Genomic DNA, 20,749 nt, shown 5'->3' with positions numbered 1-20,749 from the left:
GATGATATTATGTTAAGTGAAACTTCGACAACGATAACAAGAAACCATCTTTCAGTTTCTAACAGATGACCTATCTCGTCAAATATTACTATTTTACTCGAACAAAGAACAAAGCAAAAAGAGGTACCTGGTTTCCTCACTTTCCAAAAATTCATAGCTTCTTGCTTATGAAATTTGTGATGAATTTAATGCTCATGCTACCAGCCAAATCGTTGCATTATTCTGCAACATCTTTTGCTATGCGAGGAAGAGAATGATGATCAATTGAATTATCAATTTTTTGCTAAAAAAGAATTCAAATTTGTTTTTCAGATAATGTTCCAACTTGAACATACTCACAAACATTGCAGACACACATAGTCAATGTGACTTTGCATCAATATTTGAGGTAGTTGCATTCGGAATTTTATTCTGAATTTTTTTCAAATTTAATTTCTATGTAACTGTTAACACAATAATATCATCAAACAACCTTCCTCGCTTTTCTTTCCTACTCCCTCCATACCACAGATCTCAATAATACTGAAACTCCCATCTCTCAAATATTCCATTACCTCTTCATCTTTAGCTCCAATTCCAACAGGTGGTGCAGAAGAGCTGAAATTAACATAATCTTTGGCTTCGGTTTGGAATTGAAGCACATTTACTGCAATTTTCTCAGCTCTTCTGCTCAGCAAGTAACTGTTAGATCTACAAAATTGCAGATCCATGCGGCGATATGAATTTGTGTAAACCCTAAAAGGGAGAAGAAAAAGGGGGAAAAGTTATCATTTCATAGTGTAATAAATAGGTGTTTACATCTGTCTATTGTAAAGGATTTTACCAGGCCTAGTCACATTTAAATAGAAATGAAAATATAAATGGACCGGGCCTATTCTACTTTGGAATTGGATCAGCATCTGAAAAATGGGCCGACAGTTTGGATAATTTTGAAATGTAAAAACTGATTTGGTGCAATGGTCCAATGGAGTATATCTCAGGCCTTTTGCGAAAGCAATAAGTTATTTCGACTGGTTCCGAGAGAACTTGTTCTCAACCAAATCTAGCATGTGTTTGGACTTACGATTTGGGGACATGAATCTTTATAAAATATTTATTTTTTAAAGTATGTATTCATAAACATAAAGCGATCGAGATGTGTAATTTGTCAATATGACGCCTAGACTATTTCGATATCTTATTTATGTGCTACACTTTACTTATTTGATAAAATTATATAAAATAAAAAAATTCTGAAATTTTTCATGTATATAAAAAACTATCACTTAAAAAATTTAAATTATAAATTTAATATCAAATCATAATCTCATACCACAACCAACTTGAATTTTTTCCTAAATTTTATGGGAATCTATGCCAAACCTAGCGAGTCTGTTGAACAATGCTCCCCCACATTCATTGTCGTTATCCTACTTGTCATTGTCACATAGTTCTTATCGAACCACAAGATCTTAAATATCATAATATATGGTACTATTAAAAAAAATATCAATTTGGGACCCACTCTTCAAATACACATCTCGTTTACATCGATCTAGTAGACCTAACTATGTTTGTATCGATCCCATATATGTTTAAAATCATTATATATCTCCCTCTATTTAAAAAATAATAATTTAATTTGATTTGAAACGGAATTTAAGAAAAAAAAAAGATTTTTTAATCCTGCTATTCTAAATAAAGTTATGTCAAATGTATCAAAATATCCTTTAATCTTGTGGTCTTAAACATGTCACGTGAAAAGTTGAAATTAAAGTGTTGCCAAAAAAGAAAATGAATCATTTTTTTTTAAACAGACTAAAAAGAAAATTAGACCATTCTTTTTTAAATGAAGGAAATATTATTTTTAAAATTATATATTTTTTTTAATTCTTAAAATTGAACGTAACTAATAATCAAAACATTTGTTGAAGATTCACAATTAGATTAATGTAATATATGAGTTTTATAAGTAAAAGTGAACGGAGAAAATATAAGAAAGAAAATGAACAAAATTGGACCGATTTTCCCCATAATGAGGGGGGAGTGTGAAACAAACGTGCGGTGTGTATGGAAGAAGGGGTGGGGACGAGTAATACAGTTGAAGTAGGGCAGAGAAAGTAGAAAATGAATCCTAGTCACAACTCTCTCTGTTTACTCTGAGCCGCTTCTCTTTGGAACTCACGTCTCTTTCCCCTCATTTCACCACAAACACACACAAAACACTTGCTCCATTTTTTCTTCTTCTTCTTCTCGTTTCTTCGTAGCTATCAACTCTTCATTTTTACTACTACTTTAATGGCGGCATTGAATTTGCATACAGGAGGACTACACACCGCATTGAAATCCGACGCGGCGGCTAAATCAGCCGCCTCGTTGGATCGGCTTTCATCGGCGAAGAACATCGGTGATTTGTTCTTCTCCGATTTGCGTTTCCACCGAAAACGAGTGAACGGTTTGAGTCAAATCGTGGCTGTTAAATCACCTGACCATATTCATGGTGCTAATAACAATATTCATGCTAGTTATGATGATGATAACAGTAATTTCAATGTACCTCTTACGTCATCTGTAAGTCAATCCACTTTCCTTTTCGCAGTAATCGATGTTCAATGTTTTAAAAGTTTGAATCTCGACATTTCAACTGTGTTACATAAATTGGAATGGAGTATATATTTTTTGTATGTACCTGCCTGTTTCTGTTTATTGATGCATCTGTACGTTTTCATTTGTTAAAGTTTAAGTTTTGCATTGAGAAAGTGCAATTAAAAAGACCTTATTTATGCATGAAGCGCTTCCCGGCTAGTGCAGGACAGGATCAGGGGTTCATCGGCCAAAAAATATATTATTTATATATGGTAAAAATTATTTTTATATATATAGTAGATGTCGAACTCTTTTGGGCTAGTTGTGTGTTTACTTTTCAAGTGAAAATCCTGGCTTTGCTTCCTATGCAATATTTATCTTGCGAGCCTTTGATTCAAGGCTTGCCGTCTGAACAAAGTGCATTACATGCGGAAGTATATGAAATTTAATTGGCGAGAATGACATTTATTCTTGAGAAAATGCATCCCCTGTATATTACTCAATCTAAACGTTTAAGTAAATGGAAGGATGTGAATACATCTGGATTTTCTGGCAATTGATGCTTATTTTAGTAAGCTCTGTTAGCCTATCTATTGCAAATGCTTTTCATTCATTATCAGTGGTCTTATGTTTGTGATTTTTGGATATCCCAGAGAAGGGAGAGGAACCTATGAAAACAAGAGCAAACAAATTCTAACTGCCCCTTTCTAGTAAAGAGTTGAATGCACACTTTGCACATGCCTATTCAAAAGTTTTCACATTTAATAGATGTTATGTATTTTGAGCAAACAGAAACTTATATTGATGTATTGTTTTTCCTTATCAAAATTCTCCCTTTTAGCCATTTGTTTCCTGTAAACAGCATATATTTTGAACATTCTAATGAGTCCTTTTTCTTAAAAGCAACTTATGGTAATTTTCTCCCTTCTGTGGTTCAGTCCAGTCCTTACAGTCTGGGAAAGGAAAGCGTGTATCTGAACTCTCCAAGAAAAACCAAGATAGTTTGCACAATTGGTCCCTCTACAAGCTCAAAGGAGATGATCTGGAAATTGGCAGAAGCTGGAATGAACGTGGCACGTATGAATATGTCACACGGAGACCATGCATCACATCAGAAAACAATTGACCTTGTTAAAGAATACAATGCTCAATTTGAGAACAAGGTTATAGCAATAATGTTGGACACTAAGGTAATGCTTATTATTAGCTCCCTAGTTGCAAATATTAGTGTTTGTCTAAAATATGATCACATAGTTTTATGCACCCGATGTGTGACCTAGTGGTCAATTAAGTGGGTGCAAGCCTTGAAAACCAGGGTTTAAATCTAAGCAGACATAAAAAAACTAGGTGATTTTTCTCATCTGTATAAGCTTTGATAGGCAGAGTCGACTCTGATACCTGTGTTGGTGGGAAGTAACAGGCACCCGGCGGAAAAAGCGAGGTGCACACAAGTTGGCCCATACATCAATGTTATAAAGAAAACAAAATCAATATAGCATATGCCTTAATATTTTTTCGATTGAAGTGGGTTATTTGAGTCTAGCAAATTTTTTGGGATTCAGTTGTCCTGCTTTTTACCACAGCTGGGAGTGTCAATATCATAAGCAAATACATGCAGCTTTGGTGGCTTTTGAACCCATTGAGATGACCTAAGAATTTCACTATTTCGATTTTGCTAATCCTTGGAAGCAACGTGAGAAGGGTTGGGGTGGTGGTGGTAGTAAAGTAATCTAGGTGAATAGACAAACCATCCTTTTCATATTATCAAACAAAGACTTGTGCTCCTTCCTCTTATAAACTAAACTTTAGGGCAACTAGATGGTAAAAACTGCTTTTCAAGTGATCAGTTTGGCATGTCGAGGATTGATGGACAGGGTGACTGATTTCCTTAGTATTCTTTTTGTGTTTTACCAAAGTAAACAGAGTGAACACTGAAAATCCTGTCCAGTTCCTGTTCTTGTGGCTACCACTTATCCCTAGCATCATCAAGAAATAGACTTGTAAGTTTGGGTATGTGGGACTTAAAAGCTGTTATACTGTTCATTTTGTTTTGGATTCGCAAATGGGTGAGGCAATTTAGTTTTTTTTTTTTCAACTGATATGAAGGTCGTGTTGGAACTGAGCTATCGACTAAAAGAAATGAAAATTGAGATCCATCTTCTGTTGCTAGATTGTCATCTTCAGTTGTAAAGAATTGCTAATGTCACATGTTGTTCTATAGACAAGTTAATACATTTTGGATATTTATCCAGTTGCCAATTACAATGTGCATAACCATGTCTTCTTTGTCATGCTTGACCTTTGTTCTATTATGAAGACTGTGAAACCTGTCACGGTAGTCTTCCTCTTCCCAAGTGCGATAGTTAAAGTAACTTGTTTATTTAGTGTTTTAAGATGAGATATAAGTTATAGGACAATTATACACTATGCTAACGAGCCCCTTCCTGTCATATTCTTATGTTGCCTATGATATATCTTGCAGGGACCTGAGGTGAGAAGTGGAGATGTGCCACAACCCATACTCCTTAAGGAGGGTCAAGAATTCAACTTTACCATTAAAAGAGGAGTCAGCACAGAAGACACTGTTAGTGTAAATTATGACGATTTCATAAATGATGTGGAGTCGGGTGACACACTACTCGTTGACGGTAATTGAATTTTTACTAATTCATTTTTTCTTGATAAACACTATTTCCTTAGCTGAAACATTGCTATAGCACAAACCATGTTTTTAAAAGACAAATCCGGGAATTGCTTCGGTGCGAGAGGACTTAAAAAAGGCCTTTGGGTTGAACGTGAGAGGCACTTGTCTTGTCTAACAGTTCCTGTGAAATTCTGGAATTGTATTAGGTAATTAAGTTTTTCTTAGTTTATTAACTAATTGCAGCACACAAAACTGGAATTGTGAATTGTTCTTGCAAAGATTAAATATCATTTTGTGATTGTTTTGGAATGGGGTTGCATCTCAAGCAAAAAAATCAATAATGAGTAGAGTGCTCTTTGGATCCAGATTTTCTATTTTTGTCTCTTGGGAAAAAAACCTTTTTGTCCCGTAATCTCAATTACCTACTCTTGTTCATCCAGGTGGGATGATGTCATTAGTTGTGAAGTCAAAAACCAGCGATGTAGTGAAATGTGAAGTTATTGATGGGGGAGAACTGAAATCAAGACGGCATCTAAATGTAAGAGGAAAAAGTGCCACCCTACCTTCAATAACAGGTTTGTTCAATTTCTGGAACCCCACCTCCGTACAATATTTTACTTACTAATTTTTTACTAAGACCACACTTTAGCTTGATCTTTTTTTGTAACTTATACAGAGAAAGACTGGGATGATATTAAGTTTGGCGTGGACAATCAAGTTGACTTCTATGCTGTTTCCTTTGTGAAGGATGCAAAGGTGGTCCATGAATTGAAAGATTACCTTAAAAGTAAAGTTTCTACTACCTATTATGTTTTTTTTGGGATAAGGATCTCCTACCTATTATTTGTAGGGATGTAACCTTGTCAAAGGCTTTCATAGTTGCATTCCTTCTTCTTTTTTTCTGAACTTGGAAGAGCTACTTTGCAGGTTGTAATGCAGATATTCATGTTATTGTAAAGATTGAAAGTGCAGACTCCATCCCAAATCTCCACTCGATCTTAACTGCATCTGATGGGGTTAGTTCAGTGTGTTTAAAATGTTGCCTATTTAATTAACTTCAGTACTCATGCTATTTTTCCTATGTCAGTGTGTGACCGAGTGTGTTGGGTAAGGTTCCGTAACGAAAATGATATCAGTATTTTTATTGTCTTTCTTCTATTTATCGAGTGAAGGATGATGCAGTGAAAATCTAAGTTGCTCGGACTCTCCAAAAATGTTGCCGCACCCGTGTCGGATCCCTTAAAAATACACTATTTTTGGAGGATCTGACACGCACCCGTCAACATTTTTGAAGAGTCCGAGCAACATAGGTGAAAATGTTGGTGCAAAATAAAATGGATTTGATCTCTACTTTGCGTTTCTTATTTCTTGGTATATGTGTGTTGGAAGTATTTCTGGCAGCAGTAGAAATTATTAATAGAAGTAGGAAATTTTGCTGTAGAAATATAGTTGTATCTTATGAAGAAGGGCTGGTCAATCTTCTTGTGTAGTTCTAGTTGCTTTCCCAGAACTCTGATTGTATTAATGGGTGGTGTCTCAAAGCTTTTGATTGACAATTCTACTGGCGAAGTTAGTTGTTTTATTTAGCAGATCAAAATGCCAATCTAAGCCAAGTTACTCGTGCTACATCGATTTGATCTTCTAAATGACCACAACAATTATTTTAACATCTTTTTGGACATCTTTCTAAGTTATGTTATGCAACTGTTGATAGGCAATGGTGGCCCGTGGTGATCTTGGAGCTGAGCTTCCAATCGAGGAAGTCCCACTGCTGCAGGTAATCTCAATGCCGATGCATACAGCTTCATTTCATGAGCCTTTAATAGGTATTATCAAGTGCGGAGATGGTTAGATCTTTATAATACCATCTCTTGCTAAAGAAGACTTATGTTCCATCACGAATCACATCATCTTGGTTAAATCTGTGCTCTTTGGTCAATATGGCGAACAAAATATAACAAAATCATAGAAGGGAGGCGAGTAATCGTTGAATATATTTATGTGGTATTACTGTTGATTTTTCACAAAAGTTTTTGTTCTTATAATCCCATCGCAAGTTAACCAGAACGTTCAAAATAGCAGTAGGCATACAATTATAAATATTTCCGTGGCAACTGAAGCCTGAACAAGAATGTTTTATAATATCACTCAATTGCATAGATTTGGAATCAAATGCTCCTAGTAGTTCGGGAGGAGAAACGTAGCACTGATGCATATGAAAAATCTGTATGTTAGTCGACCTACTAAGCTTGGAGTTTCCTGTTACCTTTGAACTATTTCTCCGTGTCAGTTTGTCTGCCTGTCTTTCCAATATACACAGCTGTGGTGCCCATCAAAACAAACATGTCCTGTTCATTCAGCCTTTTAACCCCCTGGTGCCTCTGCAGCAATAAAACCCCATTGCAATTATAGGAGAATTATTGTTCTTCAATATTCTTTTTCTCTTCTTTCATTCAGCATGGTTTACTTTCAAACTACATTTACACCTCTTTTCTGAACTGAATGTTGTGTGGTATTATCATACTCTTGTCAAAGATTAGTTACTTATCGTGAATTTTTGTCGCAAGGAAATGATTGTTCTTATTCCTGATGTAAATTGGAATAAACCAACAGGGAAACGTTCACTAGTTTAGGAGGCCAAAGTTTCTATCTATTAACATAATCAATTTGATTCTCTTAATTAACACTACAAAAGTAAGTGCTAGAATTATTGAAACAGGATTGACCACTAAAGTGCATTCATTCTGGCCACCGACGTCAATGATCTTTTCTCTTGGAGAAATTCCTTCACCCCCTTACCCTTTGGTATCTTACTTTAGGAACTTAGTCAGAACTGAGAAACTGCTATTACATGTATCCACAGGAAGACATTATTAGAAGGTGTCGGAGCATGCAAAAACCTGTTATAGTAGCCACAAACATGCTTGAAAGCATGATAGATCACCCAACCCCAACCAGGGCAGAAGTCTCAGACATTTCTATTGCAGTACGTGAAGGTGCTGATGCTGTAATGCTTTCAGGGGAAACCGCTCATGGGAAGTAAGTATTGTTCTAGACACAAACTATTTCAATTAGAATCCTCTTTTATTTTGTGGTTTTTTGTTTGTTATATTGTGTGTTATTTAGTAACCTGGAATAGTTGATTTGTAAATAATGAACCATCTATTTCCACAAATGCGTAGGTACCCGTTGAAGGCAGTTCACGTAATGCATGTTGTTGCATTAAGGACTGAGTCAAGCCTACAAAACAGTACTAGTTCTCCAAGTCAAACTGTCGCCCATAAGGTATATGTGGTGTACGGATTATATGTATTGTAGTTTGTTAACTTCACGTTTCAATTTACCCTTCTCTCAAAAAGAGTTATATATATTATTGGATCTTTATCTGTTTTTATTTCCCGTATTATCCAACCAGGAAATCACGTTCAACTTTTATTGTTACGCAAAATGCTTATCTGTTTGATATATTTTGCAGGGCCATATGGGTGAAATGTTTGCCTTCCACTCTTCCACAATGGCTGATACCCTTAGCACTCCCCTCATTGTCTTCACAAGAACTGGGTCCATGGCAATAATTTTAAGTCATAATCGGCCTTCATCAACAATATTTGCTTTCACGAACAAGTAAGTAAATTAATATATTGGGTCATGGCTTAGTCTTTCTCTAGTCACAATTATAGTCTTTAGGGACTTCGCTTGACCTGCTCCATTGCTGAGCTATTTTCTCTGTGTTTTAATGTAAAGTGTTGAGTTCTTTAACGCTATATGAAGAATAATGTTGCCAATTGGGCAGGTTGAACTGAATTTGAGCTGGTCAAAATGGGCTGAGTTAATAGTGGGCCAATAACCCGCCCAAAAGTTATATGGGCAGAAATGGGTTGGGTTAAAATGAATTAGAAAGTGTATCATAACCCAAACCCCCAATTCTTACTAAGTTTTAGTTTCTTTTATAATTTTTTAGTACCTAATAAAACTATTTTTTTCTTTATTATGTTTATATATAAAATATATCAAATAACAAAAATGACTTTTTGAAAATATTTTGACAAGATTTCTCATGGGTCAGTTTGATCTACATATCAATCCAATTTTATTGATTGGCTAAAACGGGCTGAGCTAATAAATGGACGGGTCAATGGTCAGGGTCATGTTTTCATGGGCTAATGTTGCCACCTCTAGCAAGTGGCCTCTCCATGTCTCTCTATTTATCAATCTATCAAGATGTGTTTACGGATATATTTATTGACGTAGGACATGAATCTATCTTTTGTGGCAGTGAAAGGGTGAAGCAGCGTCTTGCTCTGTTTCATGGTGTCGTCCCTATATATATGGAGTTTTCAGAAGATGCAGAAGAGACCTTTTCCCGAGCTATCAAGCTTTTAGTGGTTAGTGACGTTCTCCTGTCTTTTTAATGTGTTTTTCCCTCGGCATTTCTTGTTTGAGATTGAGGATACTCCATGCAAAACACAGCTAATTCTTTTGTTTCGTGTATCCTGTAGAACAAAAGCTCGGTGAAGGATGGGCAATATGTCACTCTTGTCCAAAGTGGAGCACAACCTATCTGGCGTAGGCATTCTACTCACCACATACAAGTCCGTAAGGTCCAAAGTTAATATGCGTATTCTTTGGTCGAATCATGTTGAGTGGTAGACATCTAGGATACAGTTTCTTATATACAGTTCCGCATTTGATGAAATTGGAAAAATCTTCTTAAAAGTTACAATTTTGAGATACACATGTATCTGTGTATCATTTTTGTATGAACTTTCTAGCAAATCTGAGAATGGAAGCTTAAGATTTGATAACTTAATTTAGCATCATTTTAAAATTTATCATTGTCACAATTCCATTTGGATATGTCATGGTGTATTAGAAATCAGAAAACAATTACTATCTCACGATCACTGGCAAAGCAAAACAATGCCAAAATAGAACCCCGTGTGTTGTTGTTGATGACAGGCAAAGCAAAACAGAACTATTTAAAGGTTTTTGGAAACAGCTTCCTCTGTGCATGGGCTATTCCCATTCCAGAAGCTGCATTCTCTTGATGGTAAGGTAAGGAATTGTTTTTTTTTTGGGGGGGGGGGGGGGGGGNGGGTGGGGAAGGTGATTTCGTATATAAAGATATGAGTTTCCAGGTGAATATCGAAATAGAATCCCCAAAAACCAGGGTTGGAGTATTAGACTTGTTCTTCTTCGATAGAGGCACTGTAACCATAAGTAGAATAACGATAACTTGTCTTAAAAAGTAAATCTGTACAAAAGTTGAGGAGATATAGTTCATCCTCTTGTTTATTTGTTGTGGCAAAAATGCCTAATAAAGTATGAGAAAGTTACATTAAACTTCACATTTATCTTCTTCCTTTATTTGTTGAATCATTTCACCATCATGCTTTATACCCTTATACCACTTGGCACAGGCTATGAAAGCAACTAAATCTAAGATTGTCAAGCCAGCTAAAAGAAAGTAAAACCTGTCTAAGTGACCTTCATTGAGGTTACCTGGGATCCATCCAGACATGTTATCAGTTGTAGAAATTTTCATCACAACGCTCACGAGTAAACTACTCACGTAGTTTCCTAGTGATATCGATGTCATACACAATGCACTTCCGAAGCTCTTGAGACCATCCGGTGCTTGCTCGTTGAAAAACTCCAGTTGTCCTACGTACATGAACACTTCTGAAGCTCCTATCAAAGAGTATTGAGGAACCTGCCAAAAGATACTCAGAGAGCTTGAGCCTTCACAATGTGTACACTCTTTTTTCGCGTACTTGAGCCTGTAGCACTCCACAATTGCTGCTGAAAGCATCGCCATCACAGCTATGACTAGTCCGATACCCATTCGTTGAAGTTGAGTTATCCCTTGACCCTCTCCCTTGATCTTTTTAATGTTTTTGACTATAGGATCAAGGACTCGACGATACAGGAATATGAACACTGCTACACTCATGATGTCAAAGGTAGACATACTAGCAGCAGGAATCCTGAAGTTTCCAATGGTAGTTTTCATGGCGTCTCCTTGCTCAACAAAGATTGACGCCATTTGAGTAAACACTACCGAGTAAACTATAGTACATAGCCAAATTGGCAACAGCCTCAAAATGCATTTAACCTCTTCAACTTGTGAAACAGGGCAGAGGCGCCATTGGTTGCGATTACTCTGCTTCTCGTTGTCCTGTTCTTTGGATGTCATCAGGGCCGCTCTATCCAAGAATCTACGTTTAAAACAACTTTTTATTAGAACGGGTTAAATACAGTACAGACACAAGTTCTTTGAACATTAGTGTTTTGTTACTCACCTGAAACCATGAGTATGTAGCATTTTCCTATTGCTCTCATCATCGCCTTCATATAACTCGTCTTCATTCTCTGGTGTCTCTACACTCCATTTCTTCGATGCAGCGACTATAACCTGAGAAAACCTGATTATAGGATTGCCACTAGACCTGAAATGTCTATACTTCGCGGTGCCTCCAAGAAAGAGAACCAATCCAGCAAAGGCAGACGCAGCAGACGCCCAGAAACCAAGAGCCCACTTGCCTTCATCCTCAAAGTAGTCTAAAACAGTGTTAGAGAAAAGCGAACCAAGGTTCAAGGCTAGGTAGAAGTAGCTGAAGAAGGCTAGTTTCGATTGTTTCTCCCTAGGATCACGTGCATCGAACTGATCAGCTCCAAAGGTAGCAATGTTAGGTTGGTAGCCTCCGTATCCGAGAGCAATCATGTACACAGAGACATAGAATAGACTGATCTCCATGTTTGAATGCACCCCACATAGAGTTTCTCGTTCCCCACAACCTTCCGGTTTGAGTAAGTAACGTTGTGTCGTCAGTGATAATAGTACTAATCCCTGTTAACAAGTTATAATCATTGCATTAATTACTAGTGAATTACTTCCAAGAATTCAAGATCATTGAATTTGGATATGATGTTGTGCAACGATTATTACTACTAATACAACAACATATCCAGTGTAATTCCACAAGTGGGGTCTGTCCAAGTAATTGGATACTTACCGTTACATAGATGACTTGAAAAATGGCACAACTTTTGAATCTTCCCCAGTAAGAGTCACTAAGAAATGCGCCAAGAAGAGAGAAAATGTAGACAGTGCCCGTCCATATGCTCACATTATTCGCAGCTTCAGCATTGTTTTGTTGCAGCACTCTTGTTAGGAACAACACCAAATTCACCCCAACACCAAAAAACGCGAGAGTAGCTAAACCTTGATTCACTGGACATAAATCGAATTTAGAAAGTTAGGTGATCCTTTTATTGTTCAATCAATTAAGAAAAGAACGTTCGTTCATGAGATAGTTGAATCAATCGATTTGGTTTTATCCGTGTTACATAGTGGCTAACTAGTTAAGTCGATCAATCAAGGTTAAGACATAGTCGTCTATGAGATAGTTGAATTAGTACATTTTGTCATGTGGATGTTACGTTCCCCAAAATAGTGGGATTTAGCATGGTTATAACTAGGTAAATCAATCGATCAAGCCCGAGACACAGTTAGGGGAATGTAACATCCACACGATTTAGCATGGTTAACTAGGTAAATCGATCGATCAAGACCGAGACACACTTGTGAAAATGTGGAAAATTTTCAACTTTACCCTCTCAAGTAAGATAAACCACAAATTGTGGCAAACTATATAGTACTAGGTTTGAATATGATAATTAGGTAGTAACAACAAATATTTCATTTATCTCTCTTCCAATCAATTTCTTGTCAATATATAGGCTTTACTTTCTTAGATTAGTAGTTAATATTAGTGATAATTGTACACCTAAAAAAGTAGTTAACCATGACATTGATATGGTAGTGATATTCCTACCACATTTAAATCATTCACTTGTGGAAAGAAATAAAAGGGGCTACCTCCCTCTGTCCAATTTTACTTATCCAGTATTGACTTGACACCTCTCTCAAGAAACATAAAATTGAATGACAATTTTACTATATCACTATTTGAATATAATAAATACAAATGTTTTTTGGGAAATGTCTATATTTAGTAACAAGGGTTAAATTAGGAGCTAAGTGATAAATTACATCTTCATTTTTCAAGGATATCCATTTTTAGGAACTAAGTGATAAATTATAATATTTCAATCTAAACAAGTAAAAATGGACATCCATTTTTAGTATATTTGACAAGTAAAAGTGGACCGAAGAAGTAATATTTTGTTTCCTCTTTTATTTTTCCCCTTTTAAATCAATTTAAGTACATAAGCAAGCACTCAAATGTCAATACTTGCCAACACTATGCCCTAATGCCAACTTGGCAACATGATATGCCCTAATGTCAAAATATGCCAACACTATGCCCTTTTTGCGAATTTTGGGCGTGCGAAGTACTCCAATCATTAATTATTTTCAAGTACTCCTAATTAGGGGTGTACATGGCCGAGTTGGTTCGGGTTTTTCAAATATCAAACCAAACCATTTGTGTCGGATTTTTAAATCTATAAACCAAACTAAACCAATTAAACTCGGATTTTTCAACCTCGGGTTTTTTTGGATTTTTTCGGGTTTTTCTAGTAAAATGTTCATACAAACATATAATTTACTTGTACTTCAAATATTTCTTTAGTCCTACCAAAATACAACTATCTAAGGTGTTTCTTAAGAAAATAACACAAAATATGATATGAGTAATGATACTAAAATAATCAACAAAAAAATAATAATAATAAAATCACGTAAAATAACAATTGCAAATTAACAAGTCATAATGAAAATGATCATAATTTAAAAGTACGAAATCATGCTAAAATAAGTTTAATAAGTATTAGTTACATGACTAAATATTAAAGGAAATTAAATTAGATTATGTATTTGAATTGTCTAAACCAATGTAAAATCAAAGAATAAATATTCAATATTATTGTCATTCTTAGTGTTGAATTGATTTTCTTTTTGCATTAGTATTAATCTGATTTTGATTTAAACTTTATTATAATTACCAACATCTGTGGACTATAATCTTTATTTAACCATTCAGAATTCTAAGTTTCAAACTTGAAATAATATATTAAAAGATAAAAACTATGAAAAAGTATAAGAAATATTTAAAAATTATATCAAAGTAAATATTTTTATGTATAAAATAAAATTTTAAAATTATATATATAATGTCGGGTTGGTTTGGTCTCGGGTTATTTTTTTTTTAAATTAAAACCAATCAATCCAAATATAGTCGGGTTTTTATTTCCAATACCAAACCAAGTTAAACCAACCACTAGTTGGTTTTTTTTCTCTATTTGACTCAGTTTGCGGTTTGATTTGGTTTTCAATTCGATTTTGTACACCCCTACTCCTAATTATTAAGACATGCCGAGCGACTTTTCAGTATTGAATATAAACCACTTTCCATACTCTATTCATCGAAACATTTTCCTTATTCCCCACTAGTAGAATGACCAATCAAAACAGTTAAGGATGACAAACTCCGTTTTGTTATGGGTAATTCCTCCGTTTGCCTAGAAGCAGACAAAGTCAGAACTCTCTTTGTTAGAAGTATATCGCCCAATAGTATTAGTAAATATTATAATCAACCCCTACCCTCCTTCCCGTATACTAGCAGTAGCCATGCTCTGCCACTCTCTTGTAGTGATGCATACTAAGTTATAATATATTACTATCCTTTTGTACCAAACAATAATCAGAGCATGTAAAAATTCTCCATTCCGAACTTGTCACTACACTCTCAATAAAAGGCAATTTATATAAGACCAATGATTTATCACAAAACATGATACAATATTTATTGATACATCTTTATACCGTTAATACGTCATCTTTCTACGTACTAAACGCCAATTATAAGAACACTTCTATTTGTTGATACGCTTTTCGACGTTTAATACGCTATCCTTCTATGTACTAGTTCAATAACCAAACAAAAGAAGTTACAATGATGAACACCGATATTCATTAATACGTCTTTCAGTTTTTAACACGCCATCCTTCTACGTACTAGTCCAACAACCAATGAGAAAATGTTATAAGAACACCGATATTCATTATTGATACACATTTCAGTTTTAACACCTCATCCTTCCACATACTAATCCAACAACCAATCAGAAAATGGTATAAAAACACTTCATGTTCATTGATACACGTTTCAATATTTAATACGCCATCCTTCTACGTACTAGTCCAACAACCAATCAAAAACCCGTATAAGGACACTAATATTCATTGATACTTTCAATTTTTAACCCTATATATCGATGCATACCACATGTTTTCCGATCCTCATGCAACTTACATAGTTATAGCATGTTTAGCGCTAATAATTAAGTTTAATTTAGTACTCATATAAACTTATAATCATCCTACATCCCTAAATAGTCATGTTTCTAGTAATTATGAAACACAAATTATATTTCAGAAAAAAAATTACTTATAAAATGAAACACAATAAAAAAGAAAATAAGGATAAGCAAAATCCAGATCAATTATGGGGTCCACCATGAATATTTTTTTTCATTATATTACGTGGCACCCATATTTGTATGAATATATTTTAGTGTCAAAAATGTATTTTGTATTACTGCATGCTTTTAATTTGTCACCACCGCCATCCCCTTACCCCATCCCCACCTCTTCCACTTTTGTCTCTTTGTTTTTTTCTACTGAATTTTGGCTATTACTGCCAAAAAAATCCTATCACAAAGTACATACCGTCTCTGAACTCTCAAACTCCCCCCCTCCCAAAAGTTTTATATACATACAAATTTTATATACGTATATAATTAGATCTGTCAATATAAGAAAAAAAAATTTGACACATGTCGTCCTTAGTATTTTGCTTGTAAAACTAGTCTTTGCTCTTATAACTCTTTGGCATTTTCCTCATATGATAGCTGGCTTCATTTATTACTCAATTCTCACTACTTCCCATAGTTATCATCTTTTCCTTTTATTTAAGACTAAAGATAGAAAAAGAAAAAAAAATAGAAAGCAAATGTTTTTTTGAAGAAGTTGGAAATTCAAGGAAAACTTGAAAGAAAAAAAAAATTCTTGGAATTCGTTACGTTTAGACATGCATTTTTATTTAGTATAATTTCATTGTTAGAGTGTGAAAAAAATAGAATATACGCAAATGGTACCTTAAAAAGTTATTTTCGATAGGTAAAAATTAGTGAAAACAAGTGTTCAAATTTGTAAAACTCTTCTGCAAAATCTAACCAAAAAAATTAGTCTAATGTATTATTTTTATTTATTTTTTTATGTCATAACCACCTTTTCCAAACACCAAAGGGGAAAAAAGAGTCGGTCATGAAGTCAGAGAATTTAATACCATATATAGACTATGACATATCTTAACACTTACTTATTTTAATGTGGGGAAAAAACTATACTGTATAAAAAAGAAAATATAAGTACATTGTAATATCAGTTCTTTTTCTTCTTCTTTTTTGCCTTTTTCAAGGAAAAATTATGTTTTTTTGTGTGTAAAACAAAAAAAAAAAAACTTACATAGAAGCATAATTCCAGCTAGCCATTTTCCAGTTTTTGCTCTGTTTGCAGGCATTCCATAAAAATCAACAGTTCCATCATTAGTACACTCTACTTCTTCTCCTTTCACCTTCACCTATTTATGATCATCAAGATTTCATTTCCAACAAAAAAAAAAAATACACTTTTTTAGTGAATAAATACTATAACTACAAGATCATTCTCTTTTCACTTTCTTGAAAAAAAAATTTTAAAAAATGTGTTCCCTTTGCATGAGAAGATTATAAAGATATGTGATTTTCTCTATAACTCAATATAGGTAAATGGTTGGCACTAAGACTAAAGAAGAGTGAGCTAAATTCATGATTTTTATAACTAATTAATTAATAATCATTACAAGAAATTAAAAAAAAAATTATATTATATACCTCTTTGGAGAGTTCTAAGCAAGCCATTGATTGATGATAACTCAAAATAAATAAAATGAATATAAGTTGAAAGAGGAGATGTTTGATAGTGGAAATGAAGAGAGAAAGTAAGTTGGTTGAGGGTATGGATGAAAGTGAGTGACACACATTTGTATTTATAGAGGTTTGAGGCACTTCTTTGTCTCTAACGGTGGAGATTAACTTGTGGTGGAAAAACAAGTCATAGAGACATAGGTAATAATTAACTAAAAAAAATGTGTTCGGTATTTTTTTATAATTTAAGTTTTTAGATGAGATCATATACATACATTTCACTATGATATAGTATGATATCAGAATATGATTTATTTCAATTTTCATTTTCGGTGTTGGACTCTTTATATTAAATTGCCTATGCATTAGATGTCTAGCCTCAAGTTGGGCTTGAGGGAAGTAAAGAGTCCCGCATCAACCCTTTTAGGATTCTTTTATCTTTTGAACTAACTTTTAAGGTTGAGTTAAACGCAATTCATTCTTTTTATAAATTTAAGTTGCAATGTTGTATGTATACGCTGACCAATTTAATTTACTTGCAATAATTAACATGTTAGATAGTTATTTATCAAAAAAATTAATTGTAATTATGTACTACTCCCTCCGTTTAAAAAAGAATGACCTCATTTCTTTTTTAGTCTGTTTCAAATTAAAAGAATGACCTCTTTCTTTTTTTTGGTAACATTTTGATTTCAACTTTCCATGTGGCATGTTTAAGACCACAAGATTAAAGGACATTTTTATACATTTGACATAACTTTAATTTAAGACCACAAGATTTAAAAGTCTTCTTTATTTTCTTAAACTTTGTGCCAAGTCAAACTAGGTCATTCTTTGTGAAACGGAGGAAGTATCAATAAGTATATAAATATTTATCCTATATTGCATAGGATTTAAACGCATTTCGAAAAAATTGTTTAGGACCTAATTAAAGAGGTGAGGTGGGGATAGGAATAGTGGAGAAATCAAGTTGATAATTTTTTTAATTTGTAGTATAATTTTTTGACGAAAGGTACTTGATGAGGTTGGGGTGGGGAGTGAGCTTGATTTCTCTATGATATCAAAAATAAAAATACTATAGATGACACCTAATATTTGAGGTCCCCTTCTATATATATCCCTCTTGTCTTTCAAATGGTTGCTTTTTTTTTGACACATGAAATATTCACTCATTTCAATAATAATAAAATAGTATGTTTTAATTTGTTGAAAGACTTAACTATCTTAGTTTAAAAGTGGACTATTCTTTAATATTGACTCTTTATTTTAAATAATTAAGCATCATGTGCATAATTAGTGTTTTCTTATTCCTTTTACACGCTTTGAATTATTGGTTTTTCATTTCACTAATTATATTTAAGATCTTAAATATTTATATCTAAGATCTTAAAAGTTAATTGGTTTTCATTTCACTAATTATATGAAAGAATTTGAACATTTCATTAAAGACTAATCGAATTTTTAAGGCAATGAGTGAAATAGCTTAGGGTCTATATTTACAAATTACTCAACGGGCTAATGAGTAATTTGGAGCGAAATTAGACTTATTACGTGAGATAAAACTTATTCCCATCCATCTTTACTTGTTCAGTATCGACTTGACACACTTTTAAAAAAAGAATAAATAAAATAATAATTTTATTATATCATAAATATAACAATTTAGAAATGCTTAATTTGGAGAAATAACTATAATTAATGATAAATGATAAATTAGGAACTAAGTGCTAAATTATATCTTGATTTTTCAGATTAGATTATCTAAGAAGCTATCTATCTAGACAATTTTTTCTTAAAAAAGTATAGGAATATTCATTAGATGAATGAAAAGGTATTTTTTAAGAACACTATTATCTTTGCATATACTAAATAAAATACGAAACAACATCGTTGTTATATATTTTTTATATAATAGAGCCAATTATGCACCTACATAATTTTTATTCTTGAAATTATTCGAAAAATCTTCTTGAAAGAGCTTCAATTTGTTAAAGAGAATAAGAAGTTGATTCTAGCCATTGATAATTGAAGTATATATTTTCTTGGAATAATCAAACTATTACTAATGACTTAAGTTCTCTAGATACATTTGCAGCATCTTCAAACAATTATGTTGGAGGTGGATAAGATTCCAATTAAAAAATCTGATGATTTCATTTCACTTGAAAACAACAACAACAACATGATATTCACTAAAAATAATTGGATTGTCCTGATTTTTTATTTGATATTGAACAATACCTGGTTTTACGATAAGTTATGATATTCTTCAGAATTTTAATCACGCATCTTGATTAATCATTATAATTTTAGTGATAAGACATGTCTTAACATAAGTTATGATGATCGCTAGAACCTTTTCAGTATTTGTAGCTGAAATCCTGGTGATTTATTAAGGTTTGAGGTCAAAATTTCTGGCCATCATCATAATTTCTTGTATAGAAATTTCAATAACACATTTTCTTTTATTTTTACTTCAATTTGATCCAAATCAACTTCAAAATTGATGAATCCTTATTTATGTAACAATTAATTTGTGACTGGATGGTGATAATTTTTCATGTTGATCATACATTGTACGGTGTTTATGTTGTTCACTATTGTTTGAGTTCGCATAATTTTTTGTAAAACATCTCGCATCATTAAAAATATCTTTATAACATTCTTTTCTTTTCACCTAAGTTGGATTTTGTTCGCATGTCCAACAATTTCATGGACTTATCTGAAGATTATTTATGTAACAAATATCAATTAAATATTTATGATCACTAAAATTTATTGACTTCTTTTTGTGTGCTTCAAAGCTATGCACAAAGTAAAAACATTTAGTTAAGTCTCATGTCATCACTTCACTATACATATCTCTTTGAAGTATTCGCTTTGATACTTAGTTATTGAAACTAAAAAAAAATCCAAATTAATGGCACTCATACATTACAGAACTCTAATTCATTTTGTCGATCCTTTCATCAAATTGACCCTACTTTTTTTTCCTTTTTCTGATTAGTAAAAAAATCATCTAAAAACTCAAGTTAATTTGAAATATGGTTAGTAAAATAAAACAAAATTAATTTACAACTCACTCTTTACATGCATTTTTCTTGCACGTCACTTGCACTATATCACTTTAAGATGGTGTCACTCTTCTGAAAGTTGTGTGCGGATATTTGTTTAAGAGACTATTTGAATTGACTTATTTTAAGTGTTTTTAATTTAAAATAATTTTTAAATATTTTTGAAGTGTTTGGATAAACTAAAAAAAATAAAATTATAAACACATGATTTAAAGTTAAAATATTACATAAATAATTCAGAAGTTATAAGTTGAAATTTCTAAGTTATAACTTCTAAGTTATAAGTGGAAAATCAATCCAAATAAACTCTTAATTTTGAAGCAGAATAGTTTATTTATAGGGCTTTTATTCAACACACTTAAGGAGATTTAAAAAATTACATAGGGTGGAAGAGAGTTAGGTATTAGTTCATAGGAGGAATATTCATTTAGGTTTGGTCTGTATTTTTCATATAGACTTTTGACTTGGATTGCAAATATTTTTTTAAATTTGATTGGTAATAAAAATTTTGGAAAATATTTTTTTTCTAAGA

General features: G+C 33.2%; 2 protein-coding genes across 4 annotated transcripts; one reads left to right on the top strand and one right to left on the bottom strand.

Annotated features, from left to right (window-relative positions):
- The first annotated feature begins 2,115 nt into the window (after positions 1–2,115).
- On the top strand, positions 2,116–10,009 carry LOC125842274 (pyruvate kinase isozyme G, chloroplastic). Of its 3 annotated transcripts, none has more exons than XM_049521544.1 (12): positions 2,116–2,550; positions 3,504–3,755; positions 5,048–5,213; positions 5,650–5,784; positions 5,886–5,996; positions 6,137–6,225; positions 6,924–6,986; positions 8,073–8,248; positions 8,392–8,494; positions 8,685–8,833; positions 9,486–9,594; positions 9,709–10,009. In XM_049521544.1, the coding sequence occupies exons 1-12, from the start codon at positions 2,278–2,280 to the stop codon at positions 9,820–9,822; spliced, it is 1,740 nt and encodes a 579-aa protein (XP_049377501.1). In that variant the 5' UTR covers positions 2,116–2,277; the 3' UTR covers positions 9,823–10,009. The 3 variants fall into 3 exon arrangements, with proteins under 3 accessions (XP_049377501.1, XP_049377503.1, XP_049377502.1); XM_049521546.1 differs by having other exon boundaries at positions 2,254–2,538; XM_049521545.1 differs by having other exon boundaries at positions 2,254–2,543; positions 3,509–3,755.
- Positions 10,010–10,426: 417 nt separating this feature from the next.
- On the bottom strand, positions 10,427–17,230 carry LOC125842661 (protein NRT1/ PTR FAMILY 7.3-like). The gene is made up of 5 exons (XM_049521984.1): positions 17,111–17,230; positions 16,704–16,818; positions 12,226–12,443; positions 11,512–12,059; positions 10,427–11,427 (listed from the first exon to the last, which is right to left on the bottom strand). Exons 1-5 carry the CDS (start codon positions 17,135–17,137, stop codon positions 10,548–10,550), a joined length of 1,788 nt encoding a protein of 595 aa, XP_049377941.1. The 5' UTR covers positions 17,138–17,230; the 3' UTR covers positions 10,427–10,547.
- Positions 17,231–20,749: the final 3,519 nt, after the last annotated feature.

This window comes from Solanum stenotomum, chromosome 10, assembly GCF_019186545.1.
Source record: "Solanum stenotomum isolate F172 chromosome 10, ASM1918654v1, whole genome shotgun sequence".
Lineage (NCBI taxonomy): Eukaryota > Viridiplantae > Streptophyta > Magnoliopsida > Solanales > Solanaceae > Solanum > Solanum stenotomum.
This window is presented reverse-complemented; position numbering and strand designations above follow the sequence as displayed.